The sequence below is a fragment of the Melanaphis sacchari genome, unplaced genomic scaffold (genome assembly GCF_002803265.2).
Source record: "Melanaphis sacchari strain LSU unplaced genomic scaffold, SCAv2.0 Contig109_pilon_pilon, whole genome shotgun sequence".
NCBI lineage: Eukaryota > Metazoa > Arthropoda > Insecta > Hemiptera > Aphididae > Melanaphis > Melanaphis sacchari.
In genome coordinates this window covers 687,922-705,737 of record NW_020270419.1, presented here as the reverse complement: position 1 = coordinate 705,737, position 17,816 = coordinate 687,922, and the positions used below count along the sequence as shown (strand labels likewise).

General features: G+C 27.4%; 2 protein-coding genes across 2 annotated transcripts; both read right to left on the bottom strand.

The window, feature by feature from the left end:
* Window positions 1-392: 392 nt before the first annotated feature.
* LOC112603489 (leucine-rich repeat-containing protein 51-like) lies at window positions 393-2,506 on the bottom strand. The gene is made up of 3 exons (XM_025352067.1): window positions 2,390-2,506; window positions 1,185-1,402; window positions 393-713 (listed from the first exon to the last, which is right to left on the bottom strand). The coding sequence occupies exons 1-3, from the start codon at window positions 2,487-2,489 to the stop codon at window positions 393-395; spliced, it is 639 nt and encodes a 212-aa protein (XP_025207852.1). The 5' UTR covers window positions 2,490-2,506.
* A 3,825-nt stretch (window positions 2,507-6,331) lies between these two features.
* LOC112603473 (ATP-dependent RNA helicase vasa-like) lies at window positions 6,332-17,226 on the bottom strand. The gene is made up of 9 exons (XM_025352042.1): window positions 17,064-17,226; window positions 8,116-8,725; window positions 7,831-8,052; window positions 7,587-7,763; window positions 7,244-7,442; window positions 6,969-7,169; window positions 6,735-6,907; window positions 6,556-6,672; window positions 6,332-6,480 (listed from the first exon to the last, which is right to left on the bottom strand). The coding sequence occupies exons 2-9, from the start codon at window positions 8,716-8,718 to the stop codon at window positions 6,457-6,459; spliced, it is 1,716 nt and encodes a 571-aa protein (XP_025207827.1). The 5' UTR covers window positions 8,719-8,725; window positions 17,064-17,226; the 3' UTR covers window positions 6,332-6,456.
* Window positions 17,227-17,816: the final 590 nt, after the last annotated feature.

Genomic DNA, 17,816 nt, shown 5'->3' with positions numbered 1-17,816 from the left:
ATTTAAAAATATAGTAATTAATTACTTATCACTTATCAGTTACTTAATTGAAATATTTCATCTATTGGTACAAACATTTTCCTACTAATCGCAGCTTTTATTATTTAGTCTTACTCAAAATAAAACAGAATGTTTAGACGTTATAGTTACAAGTAATAATAAAAAATTGATTTTTAAATATATAGTAAAAATTGATTTGTTATTCGTTTTTTAAAAATGTGTAATTTATGATGAATAAGGGAACGGTAAATGTATTTCGTAAAAATATAACTTTATAACTACGAACGGTTGCAGGTTTTAGCAGTATATTATGATTTACAATGAATATATTTTCTTTCTTATTTTTCAAGTGCCAAAATTTTGTTTTGTTTTTTCTTTTTGTAACAAAAATATTAACGTGTTTTTATCGAATCTATTGGGTAACGAAAATCTTCCGGATACATGTTCGTCAAGCGCACGCGGACGTCCTTGTCAAGCGATTTTCTTTCTTGTTCACGTTCAGAACGCACCACCACCACATTGTCCAATTTCCGAATATTTGGCAAAAAATAGATAACTGTGCTCCGATAACACGAGATTCCGCACATCGGGTTATTATGCAACGTCAACGTCCGCAATTTCTTCAGATTCCGAAGTTTATACGTATCCACAAAATCTTGAATGTCGTTTCTGTGCAAGTACAACATCGACAAATTTGGAAAAAGTAGAAATTCCTGGAACCATTTACACCATGAAGGGCATCAATATAGTACATTACCTATAACACTTTAATACTTGGTCTTTTTTTAATACAAATGAAAATGAATAGGAACATACATAAACCAAAAACATTATTAATATTTTTCTAAATTAAAAAATAGCAAAATAAAATTCAAGAGATAATTGAAGATAAATAGTTATCATTGAATTATTTAAAATTGTTTAAAATCTATAAACTATTTAACTAAGAATTTAAATTCATATAACTACTACTTTTAAAATTAAAATAATTTTAAGATCATCTAAATGTTATTATTTTAGTTGAAAATCTAAAAATATAAAAAGCGTTTTCGGATTGAAAATTTACACCATGAACTATTCTAATAGTGGTTCATAAACCATTTTCTACACTTTAATATTTCACAAAATATGATGTCCCTGAGGACTGAGAGTAGAAATGACATGCAGTTATGTTACATACTTACGTCACTGATTGATGTTAGGTTATTGTCAGATAAATCTAACCACGAAAGATAATCAGCCATTTCGAATAGACGATCGGCTAGGTTCCGTAGGCCATTGACGTTTTTCAAATGGTTTTTGTTCAGCCAAAACGAACCTGTTTTGTAACGATTGCTCTTTCGGCTTTTCTTTGGCGCTCCTCGTACTCTCAATGGCAATGGCTTTTCGTTTCCGTTCAACTCTTAAACCGAATATAATTTAACGAATGTTTAGAAGTGTTTTTTGTTACTATTAATACAGTAATTGTGATATATAATCATGCGTATTAATATAATTATAAAATAATATAGGTAAAAAACTGTTTTTTTATAAACTAACGCCATTTAAAATAATTGTGTATAATAAAATAGAATAGAATAGAATATAACCTGATTATCTTTTATTATATTTAGAAAAAACTTTTCTTTCGTTTAATGTTTTGATTTTTCTTATTATTTATAACTCAAAAAATTTATAAAAATAAACAAACCATTGGTTGATTAATAATTAAGTATATTTTAATATTTAATGAAATTACAAAAATCAAAACACTATATTTCTGATGCAACAGTTCTGTACTAATTGATTCACATGAAAAAAACTTGGTCATTTTATAAACAATATGTACTAAGAACTAAGTTGATGTCGGTTTGCACACAATTGATTTTTACACTCGAATTACGCGCGTACAGCTTCCTCTTGACCATTATTTTAGAATTTAGATATTTTACATAAATTATTAATTTTCTTTTTATTGAACCTGAAACGATTATTAGTATGAATTGTTAATAATCTAAAAACTGTATGAATTTGCTGTACTTAAATGCTAATTGACTTATGTAATAGTGAAAAGAAAAGTCTGTATAGTAGATAAATTACATGTTATATTGTTATAACTTATATAAGTAACTATTTCTGGATGGGACAAATTTTTTTAGGTATGAGATAATCATGCCATTGATATAAATACATCTATAATCTATATTGACATGTTTTCACGTAATAATGTAATACTAATCAAAAAAAAAAAATTAACTTAATTAAATGAATAAAGAGTATCCATCTATAATATGGTTAATTATTGTTACGATTGGAAAATATACATAAGGAGGTACATACCTAGTGCCTACACAATTACCATCAAAACGAACAATACAAATAGGTATGGGTAGCTCTTGGCTATGTATACCTTCAAGTGAAACAAGATTCCTGTAAGAAAAATCCAATGGCTTTGCGCATTTAAAATATTGATAGGCCGTGTTACACTTAGACTCGTCATCCTGTGACATTTGATAATACTTGTGTACGTAATATACTATGTATTTCGTTAAAAATGAATATGTTTATCAAAATATGTGTTATGAATAATTTGCGTAGTCGAATGTTTTTTGTATTTTATCATAATGCAAACGAATAATTATACAAAAAAACTAGTCGTAGTCACTATAGTTACTCCGAAACCGTTGAGTTTGAATTTCGTAACTTTATTTTGTAAATCAAAAGTTCAACTAATTCGTGTGAATATATTATTAAGTTTAAACACTATATTTACGTGTTGCTTAAATATACTTTCGCTGAAAAATATTGAAAAAAAAAAATTAACTACAAGTATAAATGATATGTACAACCTAGGTACCTACCTATGATAAGGATGTACAATGTGACAGTACCTATTGGTCTTAGTGTCTAAAGTAGTAAAGTATCTTGTTAAGCACTGTCAGAGTTCTATATTTTTTATATGAACCGTAAAATGCATTGTGATTTTTAAATCCTATTCATATGAAGGTACATACTAATGGAATGTCAAAAATGTACTTGTAGTCTAATTTGTTTTTAAGCCGCGTAAATTTAAACAATGCTAATATGTTAATACATTAAATATGATTTTTTTTTTTTTTTACAGACACAAGGCCTAAATTAAATTTAAAACAGAGATAAGAAATAGTCTGTAATACAAAATAATTACAAAAATTGGCTTGTACCTACGCAATACGTTAGTTTTTTCAAATAACAAGTGTTGTTAAAATAATATAACAGAAATCATGCATCAAAATCAGTAAAAATGACCGTATACCTAATCAAAAATTACCGAAAAATGCAAAAAAGTTCAAATAAAAATAGTCCATTGAATTTTACACAATATCAACCACATTTCTGTTAAGACCAGTCTCGTAAAAACGCATTAGAAAAAAAGATGCAAATGTATCAAGTTCCGGACCTAACTCCTAAGTAATTATACTTCATGTTTTTTTTTTTTTGATATTTAGGTAAAGTAATTTACCTATTTTACTATCAGTAATATACTATTAATAGTATAGGTTAAATTAATTTTTACCAAAAACATTGTACTTGAAAATATCATTGTGTATAAAATATTATAAGTATAATAAACAGTATATATATATAATATAACACTAACAGAAATATGTCCTTACTGGCTACAAATATTGTTTTTTGAATTTTAAGTTAAAATATAATAATAATAAATATAGAATACATTATGCATATCGCTATTAAAAGTTAAAATAAGTGAGTTTAAAAAAAAAAAAATGTATTTTTTATGTATATTTATAGAGAACTGTATTATAAGGTTTTCTTTTAATATTAAAAATTAATTAATTTCTATGTTTAACAATTTATTTTCAAATGCTCCTACAGACAAGTGACAATCATAATATGTATCTACTTACGTTTGACAGATGCTAAAGCTATTTAGAGGTATAAATCTATAACAGGGAAAAATACGATATAATAATTAATAGTAATAATAAAATCGATATAATCAATAATACGTGAGTCAATGCTTATGCTTAAATATTTAAAAAATATTTTGGTATCAGTATGGACTACCTTAAGGAAATTTGTATTAAATTTTCAAGCAGTAGCTATAAAAATTATAAATTTTACAAATTTTTAACTGCTAAACAATTTGCAAATTTGAACTTAAAATGCCAAAAAAATTAATTTTAGTGTTTTACAAAATTAACATATTATGTACAAAAATAATTTATAAGAATCTCGTACTAATTACTGAAAATTTTTAACAAAGTTAAAAGATTTTTATCAACATTTATAAAAATGTTTTATAAAACTAAATAAAATTTCAAAGATACCTATAGGCTATAATTAAACCAAAAAGGGTAAAAATATTTTTTAAATTCGATCATTTATAGAAATGTATTAAATATATATATAAATATTATTTTAAATTATTTAATGAACATTTTAGTATCTATAGATATATATATACAGTTATTCTTTTGTGAAGATATTACACCCACATATGTTGTCTGTCTAACAAACGCATAACATGGTAAAATTTACTTCATTAGAACCAATGTTGTTATTTTAAATTTTAGAGTAAATTGACAAAGAGCATTATTTATTATCTCTCGACGGTTTTTACCGTCATAATTCATTAAATGGTTATTTATCATGGTAAACTTGAAAATTATTATTGCACATAACTACCTATACTATTAGACATTAAATATTGAAACTCGAAAGATTCGATTTGTATCTCGTTTATATATTATATTTATAAGTACCAATGTTTAATTTATTATATAGGTACTACCTTTATTGGTAGGTACATACATTGATATTTATAACTAAGAATGATAATCGTCATGTAACCATCATGTGTCCACGTTGAGTCGGTTATAAAAATACAACATTAATAACTGCCTAAAAATAAATGGTAAAATAAAATAAAATGTAAGTATTTTATTTTCTGTAACCAATGATAACCCTAAATAAACAAAATAATCATTTTACGTGAGCCAACAAATTACTGTGAGAGTCCCTAGTGTGCATTTAGGTTATAAAACGAAGGTAATATTGTTAAAATTCTTAATCTCAACCTAAAACTGTTTAAGCTTCACTTTGATTCTGTCTGTCAGGACAATGCCGTTTACAAATGTAGATTTAAGATGTATAATGTATATAAATATAATGTAACAAAGAATAATACTTAGAAGATGCTACACCCGCAATCCATAATTGTTGTCTCATCTTACCAAACGTACACTGCAAATTTCCTTTCAATAGAATGGTATTTTGTGATATTAACTGTAATATTACAATTAACTTACCTGTTATCCAACTTGAAGGCAAAATTATAATTTAGAGCATCTCGTAAACTTTTATTGATATAATTTTCATTTTTATTAGTTTTCGAATTATCAATTACACAAATATATTTAAATATTTGGATTTTTTAGATTTTTATCTAATCTGCAATTTAATATTAAAATAATAGATGAAGGAATATATAATAAATGAATCAGTAGATTGAAAAAAGTGTAGTTTACTAAATTCTTTATACTTACAGTTATTTTTGTTAGATGTGCATGTAGCGACACCAACGCATATATTTTTTTTTTTATATACTGGAGCATTGATAATAGCCTGCAAATTTACCAGTTTTATTATATAAAGCTTTTCAGCTTTGCTCTTTAGTTTTTTCCATATGTATTAGGTATCATTAAAGTACTAAATTATAACTGTATTTAATTTTACGCTGAATAAACAAATTATTTCATTCACGAGGTTAGATAAGAGTAAACGATACTACAATAGAAATCAGAATCGCGGGAATAATAAAGCAATTCGTATCGTACATTCATACTAGGTATCATAGCAATTTCTATTAATAGTTCAATATAACAACTATTTTAGGAATATGTTTCACGGTATTCTTCAGTGGCAGTCGACCACTGGTGAGATGACGATAATGTATATAATATATATTATATGGACTAGCCATTAGACATTACATAATACGCAGATAATCAACTTGTATAAAATTGAATCAAATATTATCCTACTTTATTAGAGTATTTACAAATAATATCTATCCATAAAAACGTTTTAATATAATATTAGCAAAATTGAGATATTTTGTATCGGACCGATGGATAATATGACACTAATCCACCATACAAATGCACAGTGACCCAATACGCCCCTGATATATGGTATTAAATCAAAATGAATGAAATCGTAATTTAATATTATTAAAACTGTTCTATATTTCAAAATAACTTAGTCGTTATTTAATTTTAAAATTTTAACATAACCAACAAGACGTTATATATACAATATTATGAGAACAGGAGGTAAATAATTATAAAACCAATTAAGTTGTATAAAAATTTAAATAATTATGGACCTTAAAAAAGTCAATTAACATAATTCAATCAGTCCATATTTTAAGTAATTTAAATAAATAATTATCCAATCAACTTATCTGATTTACCATTCATCGTCAGCAGCTTGCTGTTAACAAAATTTAAAAATAAAAATAATTGCATTACACAGTTTTATAATAAGTATAGGTAAAAATATATTTACTCTAGTAGTAGTAGCCATTCTATCATTACTAGTAGCATTGTTACTTCCACCATATGAATTTCCACCATAGGAATCACCACTTTCACCATCAAGAAATGATGGAACTTCCTGTTCAGCCTAAAAACCAACAATTTATAATTAAATAAACAAGTAAAATAACTTTTTAAAGTCGAAATAACCTGTTTTAGAATCCTAACAAGTTCTGTTACTAAGCTACTGTCAGAGCTTCTGTCATAAAATGAAACAGCTCTACCAGAATTACCCAACCTTCCTGTTCGGCCAATTCGATGCACATACTCATCAATAGAGCTAGGCATATCAAAATTTATAACACAATTAACACCTTTTATATCTGGAAAAAATTAACAATATAATTAATTAAAAAATTTTAAAAAAAATAAAAATTTACAAACCTAGGCCTCTAGCAGCAACTGCAGTAGCAACTAATATTTTCATTTTATTGTTCTTAAAATCTCTTAATGCTTGTTCTCTCTCTGGTTGTTCACGGTCGCCATGAATACTAGTAGTAGGATAGTCTTTTTCACTTAAAAATGCAGCGATAAAGTCAGCATTTCTTTTCTGTTCCACAAAAACCATCGTTCCTTGACAATCTCCTAGAAATAAGAATGCACAGTATTAAGGACTATAAAAAGACCATACAATAATTCAGAAACAAATAAATAACAACCTAAGGATTCTAAAACTTTAATTAGTTCTTTCTTTTTTTCAAACTTTGTGACTTCTCTGATTTCTTGTTTAACATCTTTACAAGCACCTCCAATTTCACCTACTGCGACAAAGACATAGTTCGGCTTTAAATAGGCTTTTGATAACATTTGAATATCATCTGCCAACGTAGCAGAAAATAAAAGTGTTTGTCTGGTATTCTATAAATTAAAATTTACATTGATTTTATGTAATAAATATATTATTTATAATATATATAATATATTTAATTATTATTATATTTATAATATATAATGAATAAATTATTCATTTATATTTAAAATCTAATGATAATTTATACTTACAATATCCACCATTGTTTCATGATTCAATATTTTTTCAATATCTGGTTTAAAGCCCAAGTCCAACATTCTATCTGCTTCATCTAACACAAAGAATCTTAATGATTTAAATGATACATATCCTCGACCCACAAAATCATTCAAACGTCCAGGTGTAGCTACTAATATATGGATACCATTCTATAAATTTAATTAAATATAAAATATAACTTAAACATATTTGAAATAAATTTTGATAACAATTTACAGCAAGTGTATTTCTTTGATGCCCTGTTGCAGTGCCGCCATAAAGAATTGATAGTTTAATACAAGTTCCATGTGTCAATTTAAATACAACATCACGAATTTGTATAGCTAATTCTCTGGTTGGTGACATAATAACACATTGAGGTTCACAGTAATCTCGTTCAAAAACTAAATCTTGTGGGTTGGATAGTAAAGCATGCACAATTGGTAAAACAAATGCGGCCTACAAAGTACCAGCTTATTAATTTATATTAAGCGTTTAACAAAATGTATAAGCAATACTTACAGTTTTACCAGAACCAGTTTGGGCAGTAGCCATCATATCTCGTCCATCAATGATAATAGGAATAGCATATTTCTGAACTGGAGTAGGCGTTGTATAATTACATTTAACCAATTTTTCTATTAATACTTCACGCAAACCTGAACTCTTAAAGGATTCAATGTGTTTGGGAACAGAATCACCAATAACTTTTACTTGAATATTTTCATATTTATTAAAATTGCTTCCAACCCCTATTCCATAATCATCATTTTCATCAATTTCCGGAGGTATATATGTTGGTCTAGGTTTATCAGAAACTGGAGGTTGCTGGTCATCGCCAAAATCTTTACATTCCTCATCGCCATTGTTTCTATCAAAATTTCTGCTTCCTCCTCTTCCTCCTCTACCACCTCGTCCACCACGACCACCACGAGATCCACCATTATGTTCTCCATCGTTTTCACCAGACCATTCATTACCAGCTCCATTTCCCCAACTATCGCTATGTGAATTAGAATCAAAATCATTATTTCTGTTGAAGTTTCCTCTACCTCGACCGCCACCACGACCACGACCTCTTTGGTTCGAAGAACTTTGCTCATCATCCCAATCACCGTCAGACATTATAATCCTAAAGAAAAACAAATTAACTAAGATTTATTATAAAATTAAAATTATATACATTTTTTATTTTTATTTTGTACACTTTAGCACAATAACTATGAGATCACAAATTAAATAACAAATTAATTTTTTGACTAAGAAGTCACCTGTATGGTTCGGGAACGGACAATAGGCCATGCGTCCGGTTACCAAAATACTTCACGCTTACTACGTACTATACTAACACACTGACCGACCTTTGTAAATTTGTGTAAATCGTGTGTAGCTCAACTAGAATTGGTTGGGTTCGCCCCGCAAATACTAGGTGAGCTATGTAGTGCAGTGGTGTGTAAGTGTGTATATCTGTTTATGTGTATACTTAAATCTAGGACGAATAGGTAACTCTATAATTAATAATGGTAACTCAAATGTAAATATGGTATAAAATATGATATAATAATATAGAAAATAAGATATAGCCATTTTAGTTCAACAAAATAAATATTAACAATACCGAATAATATAATAATAATAAATAAATAACAATAAAAAATAACTCACGGCTTGTCGGTGCAGTACTGGCCAACTGCTACCTATAATCTATATGCCTATAATCCATTTGTAAACCAAAGAAATATAATACAATATGCAGCATTTTTTTAATAAATACAATAAATCAATAGTAAGACGGCGACAAATTGTAACACCGAATAAAATATAATAATAATTGAATAATAATGTAGCGATTAGAGCCCACGCAATGTGATACAATAATATGTATATCGAGTATAATATGTAGTATATAAAAATATGTATAAAATTGACAATTAGCACCGGAACGAATTGCAATAATAATATAAAATAGCGGAACTGTGTAAGTATAATAAAAATAATATTAATATAAAACAAAAATGTATCAGTATAGGTGATATTATACAATATTATTCACGGCGGACTTACTGCGACAACGGGCGGAAAAAGACAAAAATTGCGGCGGCGACGTAATAGCTACGCGCACCGGCGAGCCGGCGGCAGCAGATAACGCGCTGATACCTGATTTTCACATTAAATAATTCACAAAACACAAAATTGAAACAAAAAATAAATATAAAAATAACGCCTGGTGCGCACGAGTGTTTGTGTGTGTGTCAATCGGCTGAACGTAATCTATAGTATTTTATATTATTATATTATACTATATATTATATTATGGTACGACGGCAACATCACCCATTAACAACACTTAATTAAGTTGTTTTGTTATCTTTTTTTAACATAAAAAGTCACAGTGCCAGTTCCTTTTTAGACAATGTCTGAATTGCAATGTAAGGTTGATTTAGGTGGGAAGGTTTTGAATAAATTTCAGGAAATACAGATGTTTAAGACAAGTTTAAACGAAGTCCTAAGTATCAGCTGTGTAGATTTTAGAATAGATACATTATATAAATAGACCATTGGGCAAAAGGAGTAATGTTGTATGTACAGACTTATTTTGATTATGTTTAATGTGACAATATGTATACGATTCTAACAACAAATTAAGATGAGTCGAAGAAACAATAAGAGTTTTTAACAATAGAAATGATGGCATTGTGGTTATCTGTGTGATCAGTTACAATAGTATAGTATAATATTTTAAAGACAATTATTAATGAGACCTATCTGATGTAGATATTAAAAAAAAAAAGGTTGGACATTTCCATCCTATGGAAACACCAACAAAAATTAGCTGATTTTTAAAAATGAAGATCCTTTAAAAAGATTTAAATAATAAAAATAAAAATGGAGAGGAATTTTTTTTTTTAATTTGAAAAGTAATCTTTCATACCAATACTATATCAAATGTCTAACATCAAAAAAAGTGCAATTGCAATAAATTGGATAATTTTTTAATTTTTTCAAGTCACTTATTATCATTAAACATGACATTTAAAAAAAAAAAAACAGACATGAAGAGTACAAGGACTGGCTGTCAACATATTTAACTTACAATTATTATCATCAGAGCTTAAAAGTGCATGTATCTTCAAATTGTCTTATATTTTAGAATTCTTGGATAATATGGAAATCGACAAGGTTCAGTATATAAAATTAAATTTTTTATATTTTGAGGTATTCAGCATATTTCATATTTTTAAGCATAGTCAAGCTGATTTGGTATTTATCTAGACAATTACATTTTTTTCATTTTTTAGATTAATAAGGACATAATGAGTTGAAAAGTACAATATATTTTTTTATGATTATCAAAACAGATATGAAACTCAACTATATAATATAAAATTTTTGTGTAAATAACTCAAGATTCAAAAATAAGACAATAAAATAAAGATCAATCCACAAGATCTAAAACCATAAAAGTGAATATTGTATCTATACTTTTTAATTATTAATACTATGTGCCATTTAGGCATTAACATAATAAAAATAAAAATTATATACTTGAATAAGTAATAAAATAATTAATTACTGATTATTGTTAAGAACAAGACAATAAATAGTGTGTATTGTGTATAATTTGTCTGAAATGTGCATACAGCAATTTTGCCAAAATACAATGTAGAAACATAAAAAAGATTTTTAGAATATTGTACATAACTCATAAAAATAATAACATTAAAAAAATAATAATGTTTTAAGGAACTATAAAGTTCATAGATTTAAAACAAGATTATATGTTCTAGCTCCGCCTAACCAACATATGACCACATCTCTTCCCATAATAAAATTATATATCTTTGTTGCTAAAATACCAAATAACTTAATTTATTCCACTAAAAGTATACTTGACTTAAATTTCTCTCTTTTCTCTTTATCTTCCAGTCAGTTCATTTACAACAAATGATATAAAATAAACAAAACAAAAATACGCATTAAATACATCATCAGGCTACGATTGCACTACTGTGGAAGTAGCCAGATGCCTTTCAATAAGAACACTATTGTACAAATCACTCACATATTTGATATAACATTCATAATTCCTTATTTTCCTCTTTAAAAATTCTCAACTAGGTATAATCTTTTCTCCTAAACCAATTAAACCTCCTGATATTTCATCAACTCACCAATCAATTAGCATTCTGCAGTTTTTCACCAAAATACTTGACAGGGAATTCTTAAACGTATCCTACCTATCATTATAGAAAATAATATACTTCCAGACACCCATTTCGGTTTTCATGTCTCACTTAACCCAATATCAAGCCCACAAAATCGTAAATGCTATTTTCTTTTCCTTGGAAAAAAACTATACTGCACTTGTGCATTCTTAGACATTTCTTAAGCTTTTGTTTTAATAAAAAAATTCTTTACTCTTACTAATCAGATTTTACCAAAAGATCCCCACTTACAAATTCTCTTCAGATCTGCTCTATTTGATATATTATAAAAACTAAAATGCTGGTATTCCTCAAGGAAGTATTTTATCTGATATTCTGTATAACATCTTTGCTCTTGACCAACCTACTATACCTAACACTTCAGTAGCTAACTATGTTAATGATAAAGCGATAATATTAATTGACAATGATTTATTAATTGCATCAACAAATTTGCAATCTCATATGAATACAATGAAAAATTTGTTTACAAATAACGGTTTAAAGTTAAAGAGAATAAATCCATTAACAACACTTTCAGTGGCGAATACTGACTCCAATGTATGGGCATGCTCATTTATCATAATGTATAATAGTTCTATTTAATTTATAATTAATTTAAAAATAAAGCTTTAATTTATAACTTTATGCAATAGGACTTACTTAAATAATACTCTTTTTACTAAAACAAAACCTTCACTTTTTTTTTTTTATTAACAAATAAAGTCATTCTTCCTTTTTTAACAATTTTTTCTATTAATTATAAAATTTTCAAGGCTCATATTTAACCTTCTAACACTTAAAATATCAAATGTATTCTTTTTTTCATCTTTATGAATACTTGTAAAATTAGGGATTACTAAACCAGGGACCAACTAAAAAAATTTCACTTTTTTTTTAAAAAAAATGATCTTCTTGAAAAAGGTTTAGAAATTAAGTCACATACAACACATTCAGTTTCTACAATAGCAATAATATTGTTTAAAACTATATACTTATTATAGTACTTAAGTACCAAACGCTATTACACTAAACAATAATAAATAGCATAATGAAACTAAACATAAATTATATAAATGACGACATTGACAAAGTGTAGCACAATCAGCATGTCCTAGGTAGTTAGCACCACGGTTGCTAGTACAGCAGGTCTTATTATTTCACAGCAATAACAAGCGTTGTATAATTTGGGGTACACATCTATCACATGCTCTATCATTAAATATTACGATAAAGATAAAAACAGATAAATATAACAGAAATAGATGATATTTTTATCATGTTTTTTTTTTTTTTTTTTTTTTTTTTTAAATAGGTCATAGATTATTGATGACAAAATAATTTTAATAATTTTATTCCTAAGTATGCCTGGAAAAATCACCACTGTTACATTTACACTAATGCATTGTCCTTATGTTTCTCTCTCTACACGGTATTTCTATTCATAATTTTTCAAAAATTAAACATCTCTACCTTAAGAGAACGCCATACCCACATACGTTTTCTCAGTCTTATACATTTATAAAACATAGCAAATTTTCATTCTGCACAATGTTCTTACCTTTACTATTAAAGTAAATTTACCTAGTACCAACTTTAAGGTAAGAATTTTATTTAGGCTATCAAGTAAGCTTTTATTATATTTTAATTTTAAACTGGGTTATAAGTAGAAACCGGAATTATATGCACTAATAATATGGCAATTGTGATGCAAATATGTAAAGCAAAAAGGTCAAAATATGCATTAATATGCACAAATAATTGAAAAATGTGTTCAAATATGCATTATAATTTCATATTATTTAAAACAACAACTAAAAATATTACAATTAATAAAATAAATAAATATAACAAAATTACAAGTGTTGGACCTTTCAAAATCTAAGTATATCAACAAATATTTAAATATAAAAAAAACATTCATTATAAGTTTTTAAAACAATTTAAATAAATAAAATATAACAAAATTTGCAGAATTGCTAATAAATTAAAACTAAATTTTTATATAACTTTAAGAAGTAACTTTAAAAGCAATTTAATTTTTCAGATAATAGTTTATCAATACGGTGTATTGAACTAGAGAAAATAAAATTTTATACTGTATTGACGGTAATTTTTTTCTCACCAGTATGGCAGTATTTAAAAATTACAATTTCTAAATAAAAACATAAAATAATTTAATTATTTATTAATCTTGTAAAAAATATGCACATTATATTCAATTATGAAAAAATATACTCCAACCCTCCAAGTATACCATTACATGCAAAATTAAATTTGGGCTATTAAATCATTTGGGTCTGAATCGCCTACATTTCAAACCTTTATAAGGCATACACTCAGTATAATCATGCAAAACATAAAATTCCGGTCGCTAGTTATAGCTATATAAAATATTAAAACTTTAAAATGCTCATAACTCATGGCTTAGATATAAAATTTTTTTAAGTTAGATAATAGGTAAATTTACTCTAATATTGACCAACAACATGAAATGGATTCTCCTCTACATGTGGATATGGCATCCTCTTAATTTGGATCAAAAACTAATATGGGCTCACTAAATCAGTACTAAAAGATAAACATGAAATTTTTGTCTTTGCCTACTCAAATCCCTATCATTCTATGAAAAATATACCTCTATGGGCATTAAACTGCTAATGTACAAGACACTAATAAAACCAACTTACGACTTACAAACTACAGCTTTGAGATAACACAGAAAAAAAAACAAATATTAAAAACATCCAAACTTTTTAAAGATTTATTTTTGGAAAACTAAGAAATGCTCACTCTACCAGTAAAATCATACTATAAAGAGACTTCAAACTTAAACCAATAAATTATGCGACAAAAAATGTATACAAAAGATTTTACAATTGTTTAAACAACTATCTAATTAGCTAATTAAAAATTTGGTCACTCCCACAGTACCTGGAAATCCTTCAAGATGTCTCAAGAATAAGTTGTCGAGATTTACTAAACATTAAATTATTAACAGAAATTATTATCAATGACTGGTTCCTTTCATCAAAATCATCAATTCTAAATAATTGTAAACTTTATTGCATATTGTATTTATTGGTAGATTGTTTACTGCTTGAAAAAATAAAAAATTATAAAAAGTTTAGTAGGATATAGGACTTATGATATTGTATTATGCTTCACAATTCAATCAAATTATTTTACAATTATTTTTAATAAAAACTCAAGTCAGTATAATTAACATAGTTTAATCTAACAATTAATTTTATTTTTATTCAATATGATCAATCTCTAATTTTTATTTAATAAACAATTTAATACGAAAAAATGTATTATAAATATATATATTCTTTTTAATATTCTATAATATCTAAGGTGTACTGTGTATGCTTGAAATGAGTGTTATTTAACATAGAGTGGTCAACACTTTTTTTTAAACGGGCCTTTTAATTTTGAAATTCTTAGGCTCGTTTCACTGAAGCCAGGTATTAAATTCTAATGCCAAAATACCACAAAAATACATAAAACAAATAAATTAAAAAAATTAATAAAATTAATTAAGTTAATAATATTATTATAATTTATAAGTAATGTAATGATATTACTCATTAATTCATCTTAATGCTTAGTAAATAACCATATCCATAAACAATATTATAATAATTAAAATTATATCATTAATATTTATAATTATACTATATTATTACAATATCTAACATATTATTAATGATACTCAATAAACATGAGTACTTACGAACTTTAATAATATACTAAAATAATTAAAAAACAATTAATAATAATAAAATATTTATCTATTAAGTACTTGATACCATAAAAATGTTTTTATAATACAAGTGTACTTATACAAAATAAACAATAACAAATCAAAATGGAACAATTAAAATATCAAATCTATAATTAAAAGCCCCATTCTAACATTGATCAGGTCTCTATCAAGAAGTCTGTCTCTACCAAAAAGTCTACATTCAGCCATCGACCTATCTTCACAGAAGTTCACTGTCTCACTCTCAAAAGCAAGAGAATATTAACTTAGCATTTCAATTGATCTTTTACTAGTTGCAAAGTTTTAAATTGACGTCAAATCATATTTAAATTATTTTTATAATTAAATATATATTATTAAATTCACATCTTATTCCTATTGTCCTCCGGTCATCAATACCTTTCGGGTAAGAAAGTATATCAATAAACTTTAGTACATCAAGGGCAAAAAGAACATTATCATTAGAAGTAAAAATAATACACGTAGATACCGGTGTTCCAAAGAAGGTAAAAATAATCTATATTAAGAAATCTGTATCAATGATTTTAATTAAAATTGTAATAATATAAAGGAAGTAATAATAAACGAAGAAGCAAAAGAATGTGCACACTCTTGGCTCCATTGTTTAAGTTTAAAGAAACCCAACTATAAACACCTAAAAACTAATATATTATTATAAGGAACTAATCAATAACACTGGCCAAGTTTATTTATGATTCATTATGGTGAATTAATAAAAAAAAATTGGCCCTCCAACAACCCAAGATAATACGAGTCCGCCATTAACTGTCTTAGAATTGAACAGGTCTCATGCACCTGTTTTAATTGAAAAAAGATGACCCCCTCGGCCTACCCACGCTGTAGAATACCCCTCACGAACATACACGTTCTAACCGAAGTTAAGCCTATAGCACGGAAAATAGAAAGTTACAAATCCCCAACCACCTGGCGGAAATTTAAAGTACAGATCTAATTAATATCATTAAGCTCAACCAATTTCTATCGAAAAAATATCTCATAGTCTCTATGTCATACTAAACTATGTATAATCCATTACATCCAATGGCCATAGCAGCCGCGGATGCTTATTATTAATAATAAAAAAAAAAAAAGTTGGAATATTAAATTACAATCAAACAGCCTACTTTAAATGTGAAAAAAAATTCTAGGAATGCTGTTGCGTAAAATAAAACCAATCGGGAATAATTGCATTACGAGAATAGTATAAACGCTAATAATAGTACAGTACAATACATGGTAAAATATGCAACAAGAATGGAAAACTTAATGATTCAAGTAATCTTAGAACACAAAACAGTAAAACTTTATTCTAGCCACGTGACTATTAAGTATAGCATATTGTCTTTAAGAACAAAAAGCGTGGTTTCCAAAAGCGTGGTTTGGCGGGCTTAGAAATGATCATATCACGACGCCACCCGGAGTAATAAATTAATTCAACCGAGTATAACGATAATCAAATAATCCACGATACTTACGTTTCAAGATGAACACAAAGGCAAAAATAAAATCAACTGTTCGTGTTCACAACGCAGGAACAACGTGGTGTAGCGTGTGCCGTATGGAACGAGTACCGTAAAGAAAAGCTTGCGTGCCCAAGGAAGAGCCGAAACGAAATAACAGACGAACGGAAAAAAAGAGCGCTGGCGTTGTTGAATCTAAAGTCTCGGTAGGCGGGCGGGAACAGCGGTATGTCGATGCGACGTGCAGACACGGGGCGCGCTTGGTCGCCGCCGGTATCCAGCCGGATCATGGAAAAAAAACCGTCAAAAGTTTTCGACACGGGCTCTGTCACCGATCGTATTTTTCTATGCGAAACGACAACTGTCGAGTGATGGAAATCGATCATCGGGTGGTTGTGGTGGTGACTGGTGGTGGTATTGGTGGGTGAATGACGGGCGGCGTCGACAAGATTAGATAGGTATTACTGTATTAGGTACTGAATAGTCCGAACGTTGAAGGAACGATTTTAAAAGTTTGAACACGCCAAACGCGATGTTGAGCAGTGAACGTCATAGTGTCATATTAGTGTGTTATTATGTAATGAAGTTAACAGTGCAACTGCACTAAGGTGAGTGCATAATACTACGAGTAATTGGGTAAAGCTTCTTTTCTCTGTAACCGAAGGATAAAAGTCTGTTCAAACATTTTTATTTTGAATATATCTAGAGCATCCTCATCGATGGTGTAATATTACAATTTACAATAACTGTCTTATAATACATTCTGAA

What these genes read in the sequence shown, in the direction of transcription:
- LOC112603489 (XM_025352067.1), bottom strand. Translation starts at nt 2,489, where the DNA reads ATGTCACAGGATGACGAGTCTAAGTGTAACACGGCCTATCAATATTTT. An exon ending in GAATCTTGTTTCACTTGAAG is followed by an intron (nt 1,403 to 2,389) that starts GTATACATAGCC and finishes ATTCGGTTTAAG; the next exon opens with AGTTGAACGGAAACGAAAAG. An exon ending in ACCTAACATCAATCAGTGAC is followed by an intron (nt 714 to 1,184) that starts GTAAGTATGTAA and finishes AAATGGTTCCAG; the next exon opens with GAATTTCTACTTTTTCCAAA.
- LOC112603473 (XM_025352042.1), bottom strand. Translation starts at nt 8,718, where the DNA reads ATGTCTGACGGTGATTGGGATGATGAGCAAAGTTCTTCGAACCAAAGA. An exon ending in ATGAAACAATGGTGGATATT is followed by an intron (nt 7,443 to 7,586) that starts GTAAGTATAAAT and finishes TTTAATTTATAG; the next exon opens with AATACCAGACAAACACTTTT. An exon ending in GAATGGCTACTACTACTAGA is followed by an intron (nt 6,481 to 6,555) that starts GTAAATATATTT and finishes TTTTGTTAACAG; the next exon opens with CAAGCTGCTGACGATGAATG.